The 20,148-nt window shown below is 45.6% G+C and overlaps 4 protein-coding genes across 7 annotated transcripts in view; 1 reads left to right on the forward strand and 3 right to left on the reverse strand.

Annotated features, from left to right (window-relative positions):
• The window catches only part of LOC143500444 (uncharacterized), a 34,722-nt gene extending 28,161 nt beyond the window's left edge, over window positions 1-6,561 (reverse strand). The window contains 1 exon segment of the mRNA XM_076994552.1: window positions 5,324-6,561. Coding sequence (XP_076850667.1) covers window positions 5,324-5,473 — 150 coding nt within the window. The 5' untranslated portion in view covers window positions 5,474-6,561.
• Window positions 6,562-9,008: 2,447 nt separating this feature from the next.
• Window positions 9,009-11,443, reverse strand: snrpa (small nuclear ribonucleoprotein polypeptide A). Its single transcript, XM_076994618.1, has 7 exons — window positions 11,312-11,443; window positions 10,988-11,064; window positions 10,645-10,817; window positions 10,354-10,527; window positions 9,947-10,123; window positions 9,769-9,857; window positions 9,009-9,582 (listed from the first exon to the last, which is right to left on the reverse strand). Exons 2-7 carry the CDS (start codon window positions 11,058-11,060, stop codon window positions 9,423-9,425), a joined length of 846 nt encoding a protein of 281 aa, XP_076850733.1. The 5' UTR covers window positions 11,061-11,064; window positions 11,312-11,443; the 3' UTR covers window positions 9,009-9,422.
• Window positions 11,444-11,552: 109 nt separating this feature from the next.
• Window positions 11,553-14,653, forward strand: actmap (actin maturation protease). Of its 4 annotated transcripts, XM_076994564.1 has the most exons (7): window positions 11,553-11,841; window positions 12,031-12,244; window positions 12,358-12,426; window positions 12,656-12,780; window positions 13,053-13,182; window positions 13,489-13,559; window positions 13,699-14,653. In XM_076994564.1, exons 2-7 carry the CDS (start codon window positions 12,075-12,077, stop codon window positions 14,028-14,030), a joined length of 897 nt encoding a protein of 298 aa, XP_076850679.1. In that variant the 5' UTR covers window positions 11,553-11,841; window positions 12,031-12,074; the 3' UTR covers window positions 14,031-14,653. The 4 variants fall into 4 exon arrangements, with proteins under 4 accessions (XP_076850679.1, XP_076850708.1, XP_076850698.1 ...); XM_076994593.1 differs by lacking the exon at window positions 11,553-11,841 and having other exon boundaries at window positions 12,032-12,240; XM_076994583.1 differs by lacking the exon at window positions 11,553-11,841 and having other exon boundaries at window positions 12,163-12,240; window positions 12,358-12,504.
• A 415-nt stretch (window positions 14,654-15,068) lies between these two features.
• On the reverse strand, window positions 15,069-20,034 carry itpkcb (inositol-trisphosphate 3-kinase Cb). The gene is given in 7 exon segments (XM_076994605.1): window positions 15,069-17,401; window positions 17,403-17,483; window positions 17,590-17,661; window positions 17,908-18,009; window positions 18,881-19,085; window positions 19,317-19,530; window positions 19,889-20,034. Coding segments are annotated over 7 exon segments (879 nt in total). The 5' UTR covers window positions 19,962-20,034; the 3' UTR covers window positions 15,069-17,269.
• Window positions 20,035-20,148: the final 114 nt, after the last annotated feature.

Consider the following 20,148-nt stretch of genomic DNA (forward strand, 5'->3'; position numbering starts at 1 on the left):
TGTAATCTCCTCACTGACACTGCAGTTCCCACACTACCACTGTAGTCCCCACTCTAACACTGTAATCTCCTCACTGACACTGCAGTTCCCACACTACCACTGTAGTCCCCACACTAACACTGTAATCTACTCACTGACACTGCAGTTCCCACACTACCACTGTAGTCCCCACACTAACACTGTAATCTACTCACTGACACTGCAGTTCCCACACTACCACTGTAGTCCCCACTCTAACACTGTAATCTCCTCACTGAGACTGCAGTTCCCACACTACCACTGTAGTCCCCACACTAACACTGTAATCTCCTCACTGACACTGCAGTTCCCACACTACCACTGTAGTCCCCACACTAACACTGTAATCTCCTCACTAAGACTGCAGTTCCCACACTACCACTGTAGTCCCCACACTAACACTGTAATCTCCTCACTGACACTGCAGTTCCCACACTACCACTGTAGTCCCCACACTAACACTGTAATCTCCTCACTGAGACTGCAGTTCCCACACTACCACTGTAGTCCCCACACTAACACTGTAATCTACTCACTGACACTGCAGTTCCCACACTACCACTGTAGTCCCCACACTAACACTGTAATCTCCTCACTGAGACTGCAGTTCCCACACTACCACTGTAGTCCCCACACTAACACTGTAATCTCCTCACTGAGACTGCAGTTCCCACACTACCACTGTAGTCCCCACACTAACACTGTAATCTCCTCACTGACACTGCAGTTCCCACACTACCACTGTAGTCCCCACACTAACACTGTAATCTCCTCACTGAGACTGCAGTTCCCACACTACCACTGTAGTCCCCACTCTAACACTGTAATCTCCTCACTGACACTGCAGTTCCCACACTACCACTGTAGTCCCCACACTAACACTGTAATCTACTCACTGACACTGCAGTTCCCACACTACCACTGTAGTCCCCACACTAACACTGTAATCTACTCACTGACACTGCAGTTCCCACACTACCACTGTAGTCCCCACACTAACACTGTAATCTCCTCACTGACACTGCAGTTCCCACACTACCACTGTAGTCCCCACTCTAACACTGTAATCTCCTCACTGAGACTGCAGTTCCCACACTACCACTGTAGTCTCCACACTAACACTGTAATCTCCTCACTGACACTGCAGTTCCCACACTACCACTGTAGTCCCCACTCTAACACTGTAATCTCCTCACTGACACTGCAGTTCCCACACTACCACTGTAGTCCCCACTCTAACACTGTAATCTCCTCACTGAGACTGCAGTTCCCACACTACCACTGTAGTCCCCACACTAACACTGTAATCTCCTCACTGAGACTGCAGTTCCCACACTACCACTGTAGTCCCCACACTAACACTGTAATCTCCTCACTGAGACTGCAGTTCCCACACTACCACTGTAGTCCCCACACTAACACTGTAATCTCCTCACTGAGACTGCAGTTCCCACACTACCACTGTAGTCCCCACACTAACACTGTAATCTCCTCACTGACACTGCAGTTCCCACACTTACACTGTAGTGCCTATACTGACACAGCAGTACCCACTCTACCACTGTAATCCCCACACTTTCACTGTAGTCCCCTCAATGACACTGTAGTCCCCATACTGACTAACATGACTAATATGAAAAGTATGTTTAAAAAAATTATGTACAGAGCTAGGTACTGTTTGACATAACATTACATCACATCGTGAATTTAAGCATATGTGAGGAAGATTATTATTCAACTTCATCACTATAAAAATGCATACTTAGGAGATATCTTATACAATACAGATATCTCTTACATGTGTTAAAAATGTAGCTCATCCTCATATAATCATATAATCTTACACATGCGGTATGTTTACACACAAATAGATACTCACATACACAGATTACTGATTTGGGTGACTCAGCAAAACCTAAAGTAAAAACTGCACATAAGTTCAAAGACTCACAAATGCCGTGTGTGTGTGTGTGTGTGTGTGTGTGTGTGTGTGTGTGTGTGTGTGTGTGTGTGTGTGTGTACGCGTGCGTGTCCTTGATGAACTGATGTTTGCGCATTTGATCAAGAGAACCAGCGCAGACAGAGTACACTTCCTTAAAAGTGTGTCCTTGTTCTATAGCCAGAAAAGGAAGCCGCCTGGGACCCAGGGTAGGACACGAGAGTGATGACTGAAGCTCTCTCCCCCCACATGAACGAGCAGGGGAGGGAGGGAGGGTGAGGGGGATTGAATCACTCCAAAGGGACGGTTGCTCTCCTCCCCGCTGCTAGGAGCCCCAACTCTATCTGTGCGATCATCTCACCTTATCCTTCTCAATCTTCCTCTCCTCAGGTTATTTACCCCTCCCCTCCATGAGCACTTGCACTCTCTCCCTCTCTCTCACGCTCTTTATCCTGCCTCTCCCCTTTCTCTTTCTCTTCCCTCGTGATGGCGACGGCCGACCTCTTTACACAGCGCTCGGTTTCGTCCCTTCTTTCTCCGCAAGACTGCCACTCCTTTCTCTTCTCTCCTCTCCTCTCCTCTCGAGGGACAGCAGACACTCGGAGCATGGGAGTTGGGCACAGAGAGGCCTTCTCTCCCTCCCTCTCTTCATCGCTCCTTTCTTTACCTCCCTCTCTCTTCATCACTCCTTTCTTCCCTTCTTGCTTTGTGTAAACCAGCTGAAGCTCTTTTTCCCCTCTCTTCTTTCTCTCCTCTCCCCCTCTCTCTCTCTCTCTCTCTCTCTCTCTCTCTCTCTCTCTCTGTTCTTTGTGCCATGGGTCCTCTCCTCACCTCTGCCGTTCATTTTCCCATCTCTCATTTACTGAGATGGGAAAGTGAGACACACACACACACACATGTACACGCACACACACATGTACAAACAATAAGCTCCATGGAGACACAGCAGGTCAGAACTGGTCCGCTAAGAAACTTATGGACGCAAAGATCTCTTCACATCACACACAGATCAATCCTGGTAGTGACAATACACACAAAACAATACACACAATATATTCTTTCTGAGTATATATGAAACATAGCAAAAAGATTGATGAAGATGGACAAAGCATCACCTGCTCACTCACTCTTACACACTGCCATTCATAATAGTGAGCAGCGTCTAACATGAAGAACTAGCGGTATGATCTGTGATCTGTGCATAGGAGAAACTGCTACATATTAGGAAGACCTAACTTCTGATAAACTTTAAGATAAAGACCAAAGAGAAAACCTCAGGCAGTGACACACCCACACGTAGACACAACTCTGCTGTCTTAAGGAATTCTGCGGTGGACAGTAAGGCTCGGTGGTGTCTGGGGTCTCCTCCATGCTAGCCGAGCTGCTGAAAGCCAGTACTGTCTTCCTGTAGCAGCCCGTTCCTGTGGTTCCTGTGGCCAAATGCCGCACACATCAAACGGCGGGGCAGAGATAGCATGCCGCTCACTCTCCATGACTCTTTCTTCCTGTCCTGCCATCCTGCAGCAGGGTCATTCCCCACATACCTGTATTTCAGCACCCCCGCCTCCTCTACCTCTCTCATCACCTCCTCTCACTCTCCCTTTCTCCATCTCACTCTCCTCTCATTCGTGCTCTCTCCTTTTCTCTCCCTCTTTCTCCCCTCTCTCTCTCTCACACACACACACCCTCTCCCTCTTTCATTCTTTCTCAATCTGTGAATGAACAACAGCACAGGGCTTTAATCCCACTAGCACCACAAAGTATGACCATTAGTTACAGACCTCATCTGTGCATGCACGATGGGACAAGAGTTACTTTGGGGCTTTAAATAATGGCCATCACTGACCAACATGATGCTTTAATTACCAGGCAGTACATCATACAATAACTACCAATACGACTGCATGTTTGAACATTTTTGACCATTTTTACTCAGGAATGATTTAATCTGCCCAACCCAATTTTAAGAATGTTCCGATAAAATGGCTTTTTAAGAGACTGCAGTACCATTCATAGATAGATTAGTAGTAGATAGTAGTGATTAAGATTAGTAGTGATCCACCCATTTCAGGCATTGCTGAATGGTGGAACATTGCTCATCCCTCTCCCATTCCTTCAGGATATAGATGCTAAGCAAAGATCATGTTTTATGTTTTACCTTTCACACATTAATGAATGTCATTACATTGGCACATTAGACACCTGATATACTATATACTGCACATGCTGATCCAGTGACCTTTGCAGAGAGTGTCAGCCCGAAGCATGAAACAACAGACAGATGAACAAAACAAGGCCGACTACACCGTTCTCACGCCCTCAGTATTGGACCAGGCATGTCCGCCCACAGCAGAAACCTCCAGTAAACACAAACATGGACGCATGGCGTCTCAGCTCAAAGGCTTGTCTCAGTCGGAGTCTGGCCTCTACACAGTAGGCCGGGGGTCATTTCTGCTGTGGGCCACAGAGACCAGCCCTGATCACCTGGACCCTGGTGCAGAGAGGCGGGGGGGGTTGGTTTGGGGGGATACATGGGGGGAGGGGTGATGGGAGGACAGAGAAGAAAGCCTGGTTGATTTCTGCCTAACAGATTTGGAAGCACTTCAGTGGAGCGTCCACGTCCAGTTCAATCTCACACTGAAGCAAGCCTCTGTGGATGTCCACGCATTTGTTTCGGTTACCGTGGCAATGGATTACGGACGATTGATTATTTGCGCTCGCGCTGGCGATTTTGAATGCGCAGGCAGGCTGCTGCACGCTAAGTTACACTTGATTGCACAGACGGTGATACGTAGTCAAAGCCTCCGTGTGATTTTGCGCAGTGACGTATAAGTGGAATCACTGGAGGCCAAGGCAAAGACCCCAAGTCACCTCACGTGTCTCCAGGAAGCATTATCTGTAAAAGTAATGAAATTGCAGAGAGCCACGCGGTCTAAACAGAAATGCATTGCAACAACCCTGGTTATTAAACCGGTTTCGTTTTTGCGGACGTTGTTGGTCCGAATGCACATTTTATGTAGAACGCTGTCGTATTTTCCCTGTATCCGGTTACAGTGGACTCATCCCCTTGGGTATTTCACAGAATCAAGTTTTGAATCAAGTTTGATTCTGTGGTTTCCTATGTGCTCTGATACGTTCTGTTACTGTAATTGAGGAGAAATAAAACAGGAGACTTGAGCGGAAAACAGACAACACGCCCATATAAGCAACAAGTGAATCACGCAACAAAGACCGAAGGAACAACAGGTGGCGATAGACAGTGGCTTGCAGCAAGAGCTACAGTGGTATTATCAGGTATTATCGTGCGCGTTTTAATAGAGGGAGATAAGCAATAACACGACGATAATAAAAAAATCTACGACTTACCTGCGACTGCAATGCAACCGAGAAAAGGAAGAGCACGCTCCAGTGGTGTCCCCGTTTCAGACCCCTTACGGCAGCCCGTGCACTTCTCGCGCTCTTCGTGTCTGCGCTTTCCTTAGTCCCTCCGTGTTTGACCATCTTCGCCGCAGACATTTGCGGACTTGAACCGCACGTATAGAACCTCGACCCCGTTATCCAGATTGGTTACGTTTTCTTCACTTACAAAATCTTGTCATCGTGTTAAGAGACAGCGTGGTAATAGAATAAGCTGCACCGGTAGCGCCCGCAGGTAACCGTCCGCAGATCACACTTTGTGAGGAGTCCTGGGTGGGTTCTCCTCTGAGGGAGGGTACGGCTCCCACTGCCTCCGCCACCTGCCGCCGTTAAAGTGCTTCGGATGCCCGAGTTGCTACTTCACTGACGAACTCTCATCCTCTTCACTTTCGCACTCTCTCTGAGCTACAGACTACTTTACCCCAGCCTAAACCCGGATCGTCGCTGTTTTCACTTGTTCGCCCGTGTGGTAGCTCTTGTGACCGAACTGGAAGCATGCAGACAGCTCGGCAGAGCGCTTATGAAGTGCGTGAGAATGTGTGTGGAGACGGAGACAGGAGTTTGTGAGAGTGCGTGTGTGTGTATGAAAGAGGACGAGAGAGGGACAGAGCTGTGGGAATGCCTGGCGAAGCGTATTTGAACCGGGAGGGAGTGTCCGCAGCGCGAAGACGGTCCTACCCGTCACCTAGTTTATATTCCTAGTTTCAATAATAGGACAGATGAAATTTCACCTAGACAATACGCCAAGTTAGACTATTTTGCTTCGACCACTGGATAACAGCCAGCGCACCCCCTTCCACCCCACGCTTGAAAAGGAACAGCTTCAAATCGATTATATGTTACACGTCATGTTCAGTATTCAGTGGAGTGGTACCCTTTTCACGGGTGTGTACACCCTTTGCGGTTCAGCAGTAATGGTCCGGTTCCCTCAAGCTTCACGTAATCTCCGAGGGAGATCAAAGTGCCGCGCCACCAATTAAGTCTCCGTCAGAAGCCGGACAAAGGACACGGGAGGCGGCTCGTTAGATTCAATAGGTCCTTACTTTTATGCAAAAACAGCGTGTTCTTGCCGCGCGGCAAAAATACATAATGCTTTTTCTGACTTAATCATTAGGTCATTGGGTGAAGACAAAGCAGTAACCCAAAGCGGCGTTATTCAGGAGTTCAGCTCCCATGCTGTGATTGTGGGGACCCCGTCCTCCAGTGGATATGGATGATTAATCATGCATAACGCACAGCTGAGCGCCAGAGTATTTATTTAGGCTACTCGCGCTTGCAGTAGTGCGCGTGATTGGATGTTGGATGCGCGTAACGGGCAGAGGAGTAATGCCACAGATGTACAAGCTATTAAACAGAAAGAAAGAAAATTACAAAACGCGCACCCACGTTTTGGCCAGGGGTTGCGGAACATTTTCCGTTCTGTCTGCGCTTAGATATGTTTAGGCACAGAGACCACTGAACAACGCAACTGTTTTATACTTGAACTAAAATGAGTCAGTTTTATTGAAACCAAGCTGCTTCGGTCTCCCTCCCCTTCCCCTCTCAGGAGATGAACTTGTTGCTGACGCTTACATCCCTGGCAACCAGTTGTTTCCCAAAGCAGTGACCCAGGGACAGAACAGAGGGCTCTTCAGCTAGAATCAGTAATTAGCATAGAGAGGGTCTGACCCGGGGCATGAACTGAATTTCAATTGCTCCTTATTTCGAATTCAAGACTGAGAGACGATTCTCTGATTTATTACGAATACGAATGCTTCATAAACAGGGCTGTCATTTTCAGCGAAATGGTCAAGGTTTGCTGATTACACCCGTGAATGCCTGACGCCATCTGATGGGCACAGCTGTAACAACAGCGTAAAAGTTCTAGTTATTTCTCTGCTTTTCAGGCTCCCGCAATAGTAGCAAGTAGTGGGCCACAGAGCACGGGTGATCAGCCGTCCCGTCAAGAGTTGTGACTGCAGCTTTTGAGATACGATTCGATTTGATAAGGAGCGGGCTGCACTCTCCCTATCGGGGGACCCTTTACCCACATCATCACTAAAAGCACCGCGTAACAGTTTAAACGGCCGGCACACCAGGCCGATCCCATTTATGAATCGCGATCAGATACGAATAACCAAATCAGAGTGTTGGTGGAAAAGGAACCATCAGGCGCGCCGTGTAGTGGGCCAGACGTAACCCAGCACTTTCTCAAGGAGAAGCGAGTGCGCGCTCTTCAGCTTGATGTTAGGAAAACGGCTGGTCATCTAAGACTACGTAAAATAACAACTCTGCGTAAAACGGCGAGGCGCGTGGACAAAAATTATTTTCGAGGATTGCTGCTATTGGTTCTGGTTGTTCAACGCCCATAACAGGTTCTGTTCGGTGTGAGAAATAACACGAGCAAAAAATATATTACTTAAGAGTGGACGAACATTGTTTCGTGTTGCATTCTTTATTCGTTCACCTCATAGTTTCAGAACAAAACACAAAAAGGCAAGACATGACACACCGGGATTTAACCTTAACTGAAAGCACAAACACGGCTATCTCGGTGCAACTTTCTACATTTTAAACGATCACTATAAACGACACTTAAAATCTAATTTCGACGAAACATCGAATTGCATACGAATGAACCACAAAATCTCATTTAGTATTTATATTTGCTTCAAGTGGAATCTTACTAATCCACTGAGCATTAAAAACAAATCTTTAGCAACCGCACGCACGTTTGTTGACCTGGGTATATTTTAACTTCGGTGGTGGGCATGCAATTTAAGTGGAAAGAGTAAATGCGAAAAAGACAGCAAACACACATCCGTTGAACGTCTCCGCCTGGGGACGGATATTTGCATTTTATCTCTGCTTTCCAGGCACACACGAAGCATCGGTAAACGAATCCATCCAAGGCCGACGATGTCCCACTTCAAGGCCTGTTAAGAGACCGACGGCGGGCGGGTTGGCGTGTGAGACCGTGGTACGCCGCAAGCAACAAGCATGACGGGGGAAACGAAGGACTCTCGCAAAGTTTACTGGCTACATCAAACGGCGGACAAGGACACCCAATAGCAACAAGGACGGACATAGTGGCTTTTACGGCAAAAAAGAAAAAAAAAAATCCCGAGGACAGACGTTGACAGAGCCGCCTTTACTGATTTAGCATTTCTGGTGATTTAGATGCATCAGAGCACATATTAAAGTAATTTCAACATGACAGTAAATTAAGGTTTAAGACTGAATAAAGATTGTGGTTTGGTCAAGACGGAGCAACGCAGTCATGCCATCAGTTATATCTGTTAAAAACAGGCTGGGTCAGGACATTTTTGTTCCTCACCGAATTCTTCTGTATTTAAACTGCAAAGAAGCCTCCCTGAGTGCAGAAGAGCAAACATAACAGGCTCTTAAATCAGATCAATTTTTCCATCCCTACATATTTTGTTATACTTTAGACAGCAGCAGATGAAGTACTCTGCATTAACATGGTGAAGACATGTTCCCTATAAGGCTACTTAAGTACTATTTGTACAGTAAACACCTTGCTTCATGACCACAGAACACCAGTCGCTCTCTCACGCCACACTCACCTGTTCCACAAAATATGGTATCCATTATTTTTGTTTCACAGTATGATGCAAGACATGAACTTGACTCGTTTGTTTAAAAACAATCATCTTTAATTCAGATAAGAAAGCTCCAGGTACAATGTCTGGGGTTCCAGACCCTGGGTGCAATGCTTGTGAAAAGCAAAAAAGTATAAAAAGAAATATTTACTTACAACCTCCAAGGGTCGTCCTTTTGAAGAGATTGGACAAAAAACCAAATATACCAGATGGAACGTGCTGCTAGTATGACGGTCCTTACCTTTCATCCCACACATCAGACAATGTTCACAGGAACTCAACACAGACATGTCCATCATAACCGACCAGGTTCATCATTTGATCCTTAACCGAGATGATTCATGAGGCACCGCCCTCTTTACACTAGGAGAAGTGTTTCAAGGGATGTGAAGGCCAACGCACTGTAGTTTGTGTGTGGAGTCCTGGGAGCACGACCTGGTGTCTGGTTATTTCTTGGCGAAGGAGATCTTCATGGCGTTGGTCTGAGTGATTTTAAAGCCCTGCAGGGCTTCCCTGGCTGCACCTGCTTGCACTTCATTATCAAACTCCACAAAGGCAATGTCATGCCGCCCGGGAACAAGACGTACCTCCTTGAACCCTGGAAACCTTAAGGAGGAAAAGAGAGGGACTTGGCTTTAACTGACTAAAATTAGTTATTTCCACACAAAAACAAGCAAGCTGACATAGGACAAGGTTTGAGTACTTCTGTGCACAAATATCACTGCTGTTACGTAAAGCACAATGGTTAATGTGAGAGGGAAATGAAATCTAAGAGGGAAAGTAACCACTAACTGGTTGAACAGCATAGACAGCATGAGCTCGTTGGTTTCCTCTGGGAGGTTGGTGAGAAAGAGGATATGGTTGGGTGGGTTCTCCGAGACCTAAATAACAATCAAACATCCATTAACAGTCAAAACAGCACAGGGTTACATCAAGTTCAACAAGTCTGAGCAGGTGTGTTTATTCATACCTGCTGAGGTATCTGGCCTGGCATTTGCCCTGGCATCATCTGGCCAGGAGGCATGGCACCTGGGGGCATTTGTCCAGGACCCATGCCAGGTGGGGGCATCATACCAGGTGGGGGCATATAAGGAGGCTGTCCTGGCATAGGCATCATCCGAGGAGCCTGAGTCATGGGAGGCATTCCCTTAAATCAAAAGGCACAGGAACACTTACGGTCAAATCATCTCCAAGATGAGCAGAACTTTCCTGGAGTGGTTTAATCTGTACTCCTTTAAGATCCCAGTAACAGCAAAGATCTGCTGCAAATCACAGACCTTAAGTGAAGACCCCCAGCCCCCTCCAACCAGTACAATGCGATGTACTGAAGGGGAAAAAATCCACTACATTGTATTAAAAAAAGCTGTACAAACTCACAGGCATGGTAGTGGGTACACCCACCATGCCAGGTGTAGCAGCTGGCATGCCCTTCTTCGAGGCTGCTGCGTCAACCCCCTTGGTCTTCTTCTTCTCCTTCTTACGATCTCGCTCCACGTAGGTACCCTTCATCTTCGCAATGATGTCAGAGTCCTGCTTGGCGTACTGAATGCGCTGCCGGGTGGAAGATGAGTAACGGACTCTTAAGGGTTTGGATGCAACTGCAGTCAACAACTCATTTAACAGGATGTGAGGGAGAGCAAAATAGTGGTCAGGTGGACAACGGCGTACCATGGGTTTGTCATAAAACGGAAAGCCCTGCATAGACCGGAGAGCGTTGGAGGCACTGTTGATCTCTTTGAAGATGACAAAAGCCTGACCCCTCATCTTGAGGGTGCGGGAAACCAGGATGTCGAGGATCTGTCCAAACTGGGAGAAAATGGCATAGAGCGATTTCTTCAGTTCTGTGGTGTTGAGATAAAAGAAACAAGAGACTTCGTTAGAAAGTGTATGGTGAAATTCAAAACGTTTTATGAGGGCAGGGGGGTTGCGGAATTAAACGTTTAACAGCGCCAGTCACCACAGACAAGAGTACTTTATTTAAAGCAAAGTACTGAAACTAAAGTCATCTTACCATCTTTTTTAATTTTCTCATTCAGGTTGTTGATGTAAATGGTGTGATTCAAACGCAGCTCCTGGCCAGCCATATTTCTAAGAAAGCAAACAAAACGATTTCGAGATAATAACGTACAGGCCGCTAAACGCCAACTAGCTGGCTGGCTAACGTACTAGCAGGCCGTAGAACAACGTGACTACCTACGGTTAACTAGCTTGTAAGCCTATATTACTATACACCGAATATTAAATATCGAATTTTACTTAGATACCAAACGACATTCCGTATACGTAAATATAAAATGGAAAGTTCCGGTCTTAAAAACCAAATAACATAGCATACCTTGCGCTGACGACCACGTACCGCGAAAAAGCAACAAACGGAGGAAGGAAGGCCGCCTTAGGAAGTCCCGCCTCCCACAAATAAACGCCTCCTCTATTGTCGCTCAATAATCGGATGTTTAATCTGTACTGCAGCGTGGCTATTGGTAGGCTGTGGGGCACGCGGCCTCTACGCTTCATTTCCATTGGGTGCTAGATGTGTCTTTGATCTGATTGGTCTGCGTGTAAGATAGCGACGTTGTACCTTTCTATAATGTTCGGGTAATACGTGATTGCATTAATTCATTATTTACGGAGAAATGTGATAAGACGTTACAAATTGTTTGGGATAAAATTAGTCTCAAAATGACAAAAAGCAACATTTTATGTTGAAATATTTTTTTTATTGTGCGTATGCCAAGCCTATGGCGACTCATTTCCTTATTTGGAACTGACTTCTCCATTATACACGCTTCAAACTCTCACAGCCCTGTGAGGGATTATTTGTGTGCGATGCAGTGGAGTTAAGCGGACCGCCGAGTTTGGACTGGGGTTGGTACATTTCCTGTGTTTTCATGGAAATAATCATAATCGTGTCATTCTGCAGTAAATACCGTTACAAGTCACTGCGTTCTCTAAACATTACAACCACCCTACCTTACCCTACCAACATATAGTAATATGTTGACACATGCACTGTTTCAGTTCACACTAATGATAAATATCTGGTTGTTGTCCCAGCCTCTTCTCACCCGGCAGTGCGATAAGGTGGACGGAGAACGACTATGTCAAAAGATCTCCCTCTTCCTCCTCCTCCTCCTCCTCCACCGCTCACAGACCCAGATTCTCTGGTGTCCAGCAAGAAGAAGCTCTACCAGGCCATAGCAGCGGGAAACTCCCCCGTGGAGGGGGACTTTGTGGAGGCGCGGATACTGCTCAGACAGAGAGCAAGTAGGTAGGGAAAATGTTGTAATAGAGAGAGTTTCAGTGTACACATCGTTTGTGTGTGTGTGTGGTTTTGTTTGTATTGTTAGAACCGTATTTGATTGTTTTTTTTGTTTTTTCCAGTTTCAGGAAGGACCTGCAGTGGGTGTTGTATAACACATACGTGCCTTCACTGATTCAGGACGGGCCCAAGTGAGTGTCCGTGTTGTTTGACTGCCGCACTGCACAGCTTACGGTTTCCCAGTCTTCCAAAACACCACATTCAATATGGTGAGAATAATTGTTCAGTATTAAGGTCAGTGAGGTGCATTAGAGCAGTGGAAAGTCCTTCATTTATTTCCCCCACAGAACCATGTTCATTCCTTTCTCTAAGTCCCCATGTAGAAACTTGATTTGCTTGATCTTGTTTGTTTGGTTGAAGATGTGGCTTAGTAGCCTTGTGGATGGCTGCCTCTCTACTGAAGCCTGTCCAGACCACATCCTTGGAGAAGATCACCCAGACTGCCTTGGACAAAGGCTACACTGCCCAGGGAGAGATGTTTTCAGGTACCTGTTTGTTTGCATGTATCGTAGAGATGTGTTTGGCAGGTGTGGAATGGTTTTGCTGAGAATTTATGAATGTACAGGTAAGTCTGAAAACCAAAACAACAACAACAAAATGAAAATTATCGGTGTGATGAAGTGTAAAAACATTTCAATTTTTAGGTTTAAAGTGAAGTTGTCAGTTTCAGTGTGAATGTTGGAGTTGTGAGTCTTCCTTTGTTGTGCCAGATGTTCCTGAGTGAAACTTCTGGATTGTTCTCTGTGGTCTGTGTTAGCCCATGACATGGCCCTTCTTGCGGAGGAGGTGTGCGGCTGCAGAGTTCAGAGGCTGTCAGGAGGCATGGCAGGCAATAATGCCATGATTATTCAGAAACATCTTAGTGGTGGCCAGCCGATCCTAATACCGTATCCTTTCAATCTCTTTCTGGCTTACTGATGTGTATATATCAATATGTAAACACACTTATGCAAACACAACTCTTTCTTAACTTTGGCATGCACACACAACACTCAGATTGAGCTACATATGTGTCACATCTCATCTTAAAAGCATAAGCTTGTTTCTGGCTAATATGTAAAGTGCAAATTGGACAAAAAAGGCTCATTTGAGGTAGATCCCATTTTCCCACTCGCATGTCACGTTCACTAGGTGGCACTGTTGTCCCAGCAGCACCAACTGCTCCTATGTACACCTTGACTGCTTTGCCACAGATATGATGAGGACTTTAATCATGAGCCCTGCCTACGGCGTGGGCACAAAGCCCACTGGGCTGTAGCTTCAGGTGAGAAATGGTTGCAAGCAAACATTCAGACAACAACCCTTCTAAAAACCCTGCCATTTTATTACTGCACACACTATAATGGTCTGGCAAGTAGAACAAACTGCATGCGTTTGCATGCCTATTTTTTCTTGTATTTCAGGTATTCTGCTTGGGCTGGTCCAGGGCAGTGTAACCAGCAAGGATATTCCCAGCGATGCCACCCTGCCCTGGCTGCACTTTTACCCTGGCGGAGTCCCACCTGAGTGGCCCATGGGTGCAGTCAAAGAGGTCTACATCTTAACCAAACAGGGCAAGAGCCTGCACTACCAGCTGTGGGAGTTTACCTCAGTGACACAGAGTAATGCTCAGCTCAAGGAAATGGATCCCCAGAGGGCCAGCGATGGAACCCACTATGTGCTGCCCCCTGGTGGAGTGGAGGAGGGACTGGCGGGCCAGGTGGTGTTGCTCTACACATGCCCTCAGCCAAATTGATCATAAAAGGATGATTGAGTACATCTGTTGGCAAGATTTAATAGTTTGGAAATTCTGCGGTTATACATGTATGAGAAAAGTATAATAAGGATGTTTTAATTTGAAAAGGGGTGAGCCTTCAGTTTAGCAGGCATTTCATCTTTTTCTCACTAGGTGGCAATACAGTTCTTACATTTCTTAGTTTGCTGCTGCTTTCAGTATCCCAGAGGTAGCACTCGAAATTTTATGGAAATATGTGATGAAATTCTCTTTCTTGTGATACTTTGATGCCTGAAGGCTGGACATTCCGGTTCTTGAGGAAGCTGAGCACCATGGTTTTTGTTGCTATGACTCAGAAACGTGCCAAATTTCTGTGTCCTGATTATTCATGATGGAGACTTAGACTGACGTTTAATAGTAATACGTGCCTTTGAAAACACATTATAAATAGATATGTTCAGGGAAGTTGATACATTCTTGGTAAAAGGATATGAAATTAAATGAGTATTGTACATCTCTCCTGAAAGGGCAAGTTTTGACTCCGTAGTTTGGGAAGTCGTGAGTTTATGTATGATTCTCAGGTTCATTTCTGAGTCAGCATTACTGTATTAGGTCTGCTGTGACTCATGTACCTGTAAGCGTGACTCCTCCAACATCTGCAATTGCTGCTCAGAAATACCAGTTTAAAACATTTACTGTAATAAAAATATTTTAATTATGACAGACTTCAACTGATCATATGCACATTTATCATGTTCATGGCCTGTTACTAGTGTACTGAAGGTTAGCCTGTGGTCATTGAACATTGAGCAAGTTGTTCTTTTGGTGAAGGAAATTATGAAAGCAGAAACAGCACGTCAGAAGTTCACAACGGAAAAATAAATCTGCTGATCAGGATGGTTGGGCCAGACATCTGGATCCAATACTGATCCAACTAATAATAAACAAAAAAAACTGAGTGCGTGTGTGTAACTATATATCCCGTATACACACAGAAATAATCCCATTTCATCATATCCCTTTTACATGCCTTTGCTGAACCTAATTATGAGACAAAGGTCTTGTAAAGCTCACAGTTCCAGTTTATTGTATTGGCATTCAAAGGTAAAGGAAGTGGGACAACAGACACTTAAGTCCACAAGGTCTGTTCTGTTTCCTGGCTCTAAAATTCCCCAAAACCATCCAGTTATGGTCATCAAATAGAAGAACTGCAGTGAAAATAAATAAAATCAAATAAAAAAGAAATGTATTTAGCATTATACGTTTACATAACACTTGTTGCAGAATGTTAACATGATGCCATGACAGCGGACACGTTGCATTGTTCTGGGTCCTCCCATCTGACAGCCGTTATGATGGGTGGGATTGCTGACCGGCAACCCAATACACCATGCAGGCTCGTTCTATCACCGACGGCCACCCGATTATTGCTAGAGGATCCATTTCTCAGCTTTAAAATATAGTAGTGCTAGGCAACCTGCTAAGATCTCCAAACTATGTGCACAGAAGAAAAATAAAAGATCTCGAATTCTGGGGGCAATGGAAGGAGTCAAACCACTAGTCTCCAAAACACCTACCAAAAAGCCCATTTATCTGGGCGTCTTTGGCCAACGCTTAGATTGTGCAGGAACACACACATTTACTTTACTGTGCTTAAAGTTTGCTTTCAGTTTAAAGCAGTAGAGTGCGCTATGTTGAAGGAACCATAGGAGCACCCAATGCCGAGGCACGACCAAGAACTGGTTTGTCAGCATGTTCCTGTCACTGAATTTTATTCTTGGATGCAGATACCTAGATGTACGTAATGCGAACCATCATGGGAGCCGGACTGGCTACATGCTTCACTAAAACTGCTCAGCAGCATTCTCTCAAAGTGTTCCTGTTGGCACGGGTACAGGGGTGAATTTTTTCTGAGCGATTTTAAATCATACATCTTTTCTGACAATCTAAGAACAGCCACAAACCTTGCTTTTTAAGAATGGAAGACCAATGCCGGGATCAGTGTCAGGGATCCAAAAAGTAGAAGTTCAAAAAGATAACACAGAAATTTCCAGAAAACATCAGAAGAACCCAAACAGCCCCCTCCCAAAAAAAGCCCCAAAGAAATATGAACCACACCCACACTGCCTAACACATCAGACAATGCTAATTACAGGGGAAACAACCCTACTAGCTCTACTTTGGTTCAATATATTGCCTGTATATTCACACCCTCACAAAGTGGCTCTTGGATTGGTGTTCTTGGCCTATTCCCTTTAACGTGTATTCTCATATTGGCTAATTAGGGCACAAATTATTGTTCCTTAGGCAGTTTTTATACAACTTAAAGGCATTCAGAGCATCAAACACAATTCAAGACAACGCTAATGAATCAAGTCCCCCTCCACCTTAGTAAGCTAGTCACCAACGGGCTTCAAAATGCACTGGATTTCCAAAACACCTGTCTGCAAGTGATAACAGTCAGTCCACTCCAACAATGAAGATAAACTATCAATGTGTCCTGTGACAAAAATTACAATTCAGGAGAGCGGAGGAGTGTATCAGACCACACATCTTACTATACTACGGCTTCCAGCCATTAAAGAAAGACCCCAAACCCCCAATCCACATGGAATCCCAGGGGAAGGTGATATTTAACACTTGTGAAAACCTCAAAGACCCTCAAACCAAGTGTAGACAGCAACGCACACGTTACTTGGTGAGTATTACATTGTACAAACACACATACTACTACATACATAGAACTGAGCATATTATATATTCTATATACAAGCGAGAAGAAGGCCATTAAGGTTAAAATTAAATTAATCTATTTACAAATACTATAAAAACATTATGGGAAGTCCAGTGTTCTAGTGTTGTTTACATATTTCCTGAGCTTAAAATATAAAAAAAAGCAAAAAAGTTTCCCACTAAGGGTACTTGAAAGGACACCAGCACTTTATAAATAGCAGTCTTCTCTTTCTCATTTTGGTCCAGATGCAGTACATGGTGTTTGCATGAGTGCTGTGTGTGTGTGTGTGTGTGTGTGTGTGTGTGTGTGTGTGTGTGTGTGTGTGTGGTGACCAGCAGTCTGTTGAGGCCGATAAAGTGTGTCCACTCAGTCATCATGGTCTTCCATTGTGTCACTGGCTCCAGCTTTGTGTCTCTCCTTTCCTCCTACAGTACGGTGCTTAGTATGTAACCTTTTGTGAGAGTTCTAGCCCTGTCCCCATTAACTCCCCCCCCCCCCCCCCCACTCTCTAGGGGCAAAGACTCCCTCAAGATTGCGGAGAAGCAAGCATTGCGCCCAGGATCTCGATCAGATTGTCTAAGCCCCAGAGGTAGCCGTCCTCGCGGTTTCCTTCCACCCAGGGCGTGCGGTGGTCCAGTGTGTGGTGTGGCTGCAGAGGGGACCGTCTTCCCAAAGTCGATCATCCACACTTGGGCCTGGCCCGAGGCATCATGCACAAACAGGAGTGAACTGCCCACCACCTGCAGACAGGAGGCGATAGTCGTCTCCACAACTGGTACACAAACACCTTCACGCCTAACAAAGTGATGTGGAGATGACTCACTGGGAGCGGGCAGTGCAACTCACCTCGTGTGTTCGGAAGAACTCTGACACCTCCAACACCCTTCGCAGTTCTTCTAACCTCTTGCAGTAGCTCCTCTACATACACAGAAAAGTAAAGAGCAACTAAACAAGATGCATCAGTTTATTCAAACTGGCCTTTAGCACAATGACAAGTCTAAACCATGCTTGGGTTTTTAAGAGTGAATCACCATTAAGTGGTTTGGAGAGCCAGCTTACTTGATTGAATTATTTACAGTGGAAAGGAATCAATATCCTTAAAAAGCTTCAATGCATGCTCCGAGTTCATTAGCTATGTGCTCAGCTGGAGTAGAGCATGCATACCAGGATCTCGGAGTTCCCATTCACAAAGTCCTCCAGGGCCTTCTTAACCTGTTCATGGTGTTTAGTCCTTTTAAAGTTGGTGTTGCATGTGCCATCTGCTTTCTACACAAGATATTGAGAGAGAGAGAGAGAGAGAGAGAGAGAGAGAGAGAGACAGAGAGAGAGAGACAGAGAGAGAGAGACAGAGAGAGAGAGACAGAGAGAGAGAGACAGAGAGAGAGAGACAGAGAGAGAGAGACAGAGAGAGAGAGACAGAGAGAAAAAAATGAGGCTAGATAAATAGCTAATACATTTGCATTCTTTCCTGCAATGGAAAATTAGGTCATGGGCCACAAACGAACTATCAACCACTGAACACTGCTAATCTGCATGTAATATGTAGATTAATTTGCAATCATCTGCAATTTACTTCAATGCCAAGACGCCTTTATCTTTGTTGATCCACACACTCGGCTGCATAAACACAGACTGCAATAAGAAACTATCAACTATCTCTGACATTCAGGTCAGAGATCAGCCAGAAGAGGGGAAATATGCCAACTGTCTGAATTATGTCAGCTTTATATGGTTTCAATTGTACCTCAGTTTTGAAGGACATCCATCTGGATATCAACTAAATTCTGTTTGACAGTTTACAATCAAACATGGTATCAAGAAATATTACCATAGCAAAGCTACAAAAGACTTTGAGGTGCACATAAGCAAGCACTATTTAAAGGGAGAACGTTGTATCAATTAACAAAGTTAACCAGAACTTGTTCTTGGAGTAAAGAATGTGGCTTAGCAGTCATTACATACCGACTGTTAAACTAGATACTCTAAGAAAAAGAAGTCTTTGTCACTATTTGGTAATCAGCAACGAAAATGTCAATATGGTGGACTTGTATTGCCTAGTCAGTACGCTTATCTGAAAGAAGGCGGTCCTCCCTGCCTTGTCAATCAACACAGCACTGGAGCTGGGAGCTCCGCCCACCTTGATGCCCTCGATGCGGAACCCCAGCGTGGCCGTGGAGCTGAGCGTCTCCCTCCACTGCATGTAGCGGGGCTTCAGGATGGCCTGCTGCTGCCGCTCCTGAGGGCTCGGGGCATCCGGCTCCACCGCCACCATCTTCTCATACATGTCCCGCCGAAGCTTGGGCCGCTCCCGCGCCTTCACCAGCTCCTCCTCGAGATACGTCCTGGTTGTAGGGAGGGGGAGGGAGGGAGAGAGAGAGAGAAGGAAGTAGTGAGAAGCAAGATTAATGGGAGAGTATTCATGTGACAATCACACGATCTGTGTGTGCATGTCTGATCAGAGAGACTGATAGGTAAGTGGTTAATTATGCCTTGATGACACAACAGCAGTAGTTTCCAGTGCCCCCACCCCCGCTCAGACCCCTCAGATCCGCCATCCTGCCGCCACCTCTCACCTGCTGCCCATCTTGCAGTCCATGATGGAGGGGGAGTCGAAAGATGCCAGCAGATCGTCCATGGCGTTGTAGTCCTGCTCACCCACGCGCACCACGCCGTGGTAGCCGGGCACAAACGGGCGTAGTGGATCGCCCATCAGCTGCGTCAGACACTGCTTCTCATACTCACAATACTTCTTCAGCAGTCTGCCGTTCTCACCCGCCTGGAAACTACCTGTGTACACGCACATGCCAAGTTAAAAATTTTGCGCTGTGATTGAGCAAAGCTGTTTAAGGTCAGAAGCAGACAGTAGTTGAACAAGCTGTTAGGCCTCAATCTTTCCTAAACCTGTTCCTACAGTATCTCTTTACATTTTAGTGGATATCAAGCTAGAATCAACAGGGAACATACGAAAATGAGACAAGGGAGACAGATGAGAGGAGTGTGAGAATCTACAGTAGGTGTATTATGTCAGTTTTAATTTGAATTGACTTTTAATGTCAAAAATTCTTCATAATAATTTAATAATAATCCATTAAAAATAATAAAAAAAATTCAGGCCAATAATGTAATTTCAATGAGAGAGAGAGACCTGCGTGGCCAGCCAGTTGGACCCATGGGTAGTGCTTCTTGAAGGAGACCACAAACGGCGAACCATGCACCATGCTTTTCAGCTTCCTCCAAGCCTTTGTCTATAAACACAGAGAGAGAGACAGAGACAGAGACAGAGAGAGAGAGAGACAGAGAGAGAGAGAGAGAGACAGAGACAGAGACAGAGAGAGAGAGAGAGAGAGAGAGAGACAGAGAGACAGAGAGACAGAGAGACAGAGAGACAGAGAGAGAGAGAGACAG

The sequence above is a fragment of the Brachyhypopomus gauderio genome, chromosome 2, assembly GCF_052324685.1.
Source record: "Brachyhypopomus gauderio isolate BG-103 chromosome 2, BGAUD_0.2, whole genome shotgun sequence".
Lineage (NCBI taxonomy): Eukaryota > Metazoa > Chordata > Actinopteri > Gymnotiformes > Hypopomidae > Brachyhypopomus > Brachyhypopomus gauderio.

Excerpts from the sequence above, each read along its gene's own strand:
- snrpa (XM_076994618.1), bottom strand. The coding sequence starts at position 11,060 with ATGGCTGGCCAGGAGCTGCGTTTGAATCACACCATTTACATCAACAAC. Across the intron at positions 9,858-9,946 it reads CAGGCCAGATACCTCAGCAG|GTCTCGGAGAACCCACCCAA; the intron begins GTATGAATAAAC and ends ATTGTTATTTAG. Across the intron at positions 9,583-9,768 it reads CTGTCTATGCTGTTCAACCA|GTTTCCAGGGTTCAAGGAGG; the intron begins GTTAGTGGTTAC and ends TTCCTCCTTAAG.
- actmap (XM_076994564.1), top strand. The coding sequence starts at position 12,075 with ATGTCAAAAGATCTCCCTCTTCCTCCTCCTCCTCCTCCTCCACCGCTC. Across the intron at positions 12,427-12,655 it reads CTGATTCAGGACGGGCCCAA|ATGTGGCTTAGTAGCCTTGT; the intron begins GTGAGTGTCCGT and ends GTTTGGTTGAAG. Across the intron at positions 13,183-13,488 it reads GGCCAGCCGATCCTAATACC|ATATGATGAGGACTTTAATC; the intron begins GTATCCTTTCAA and ends GCTTTGCCACAG.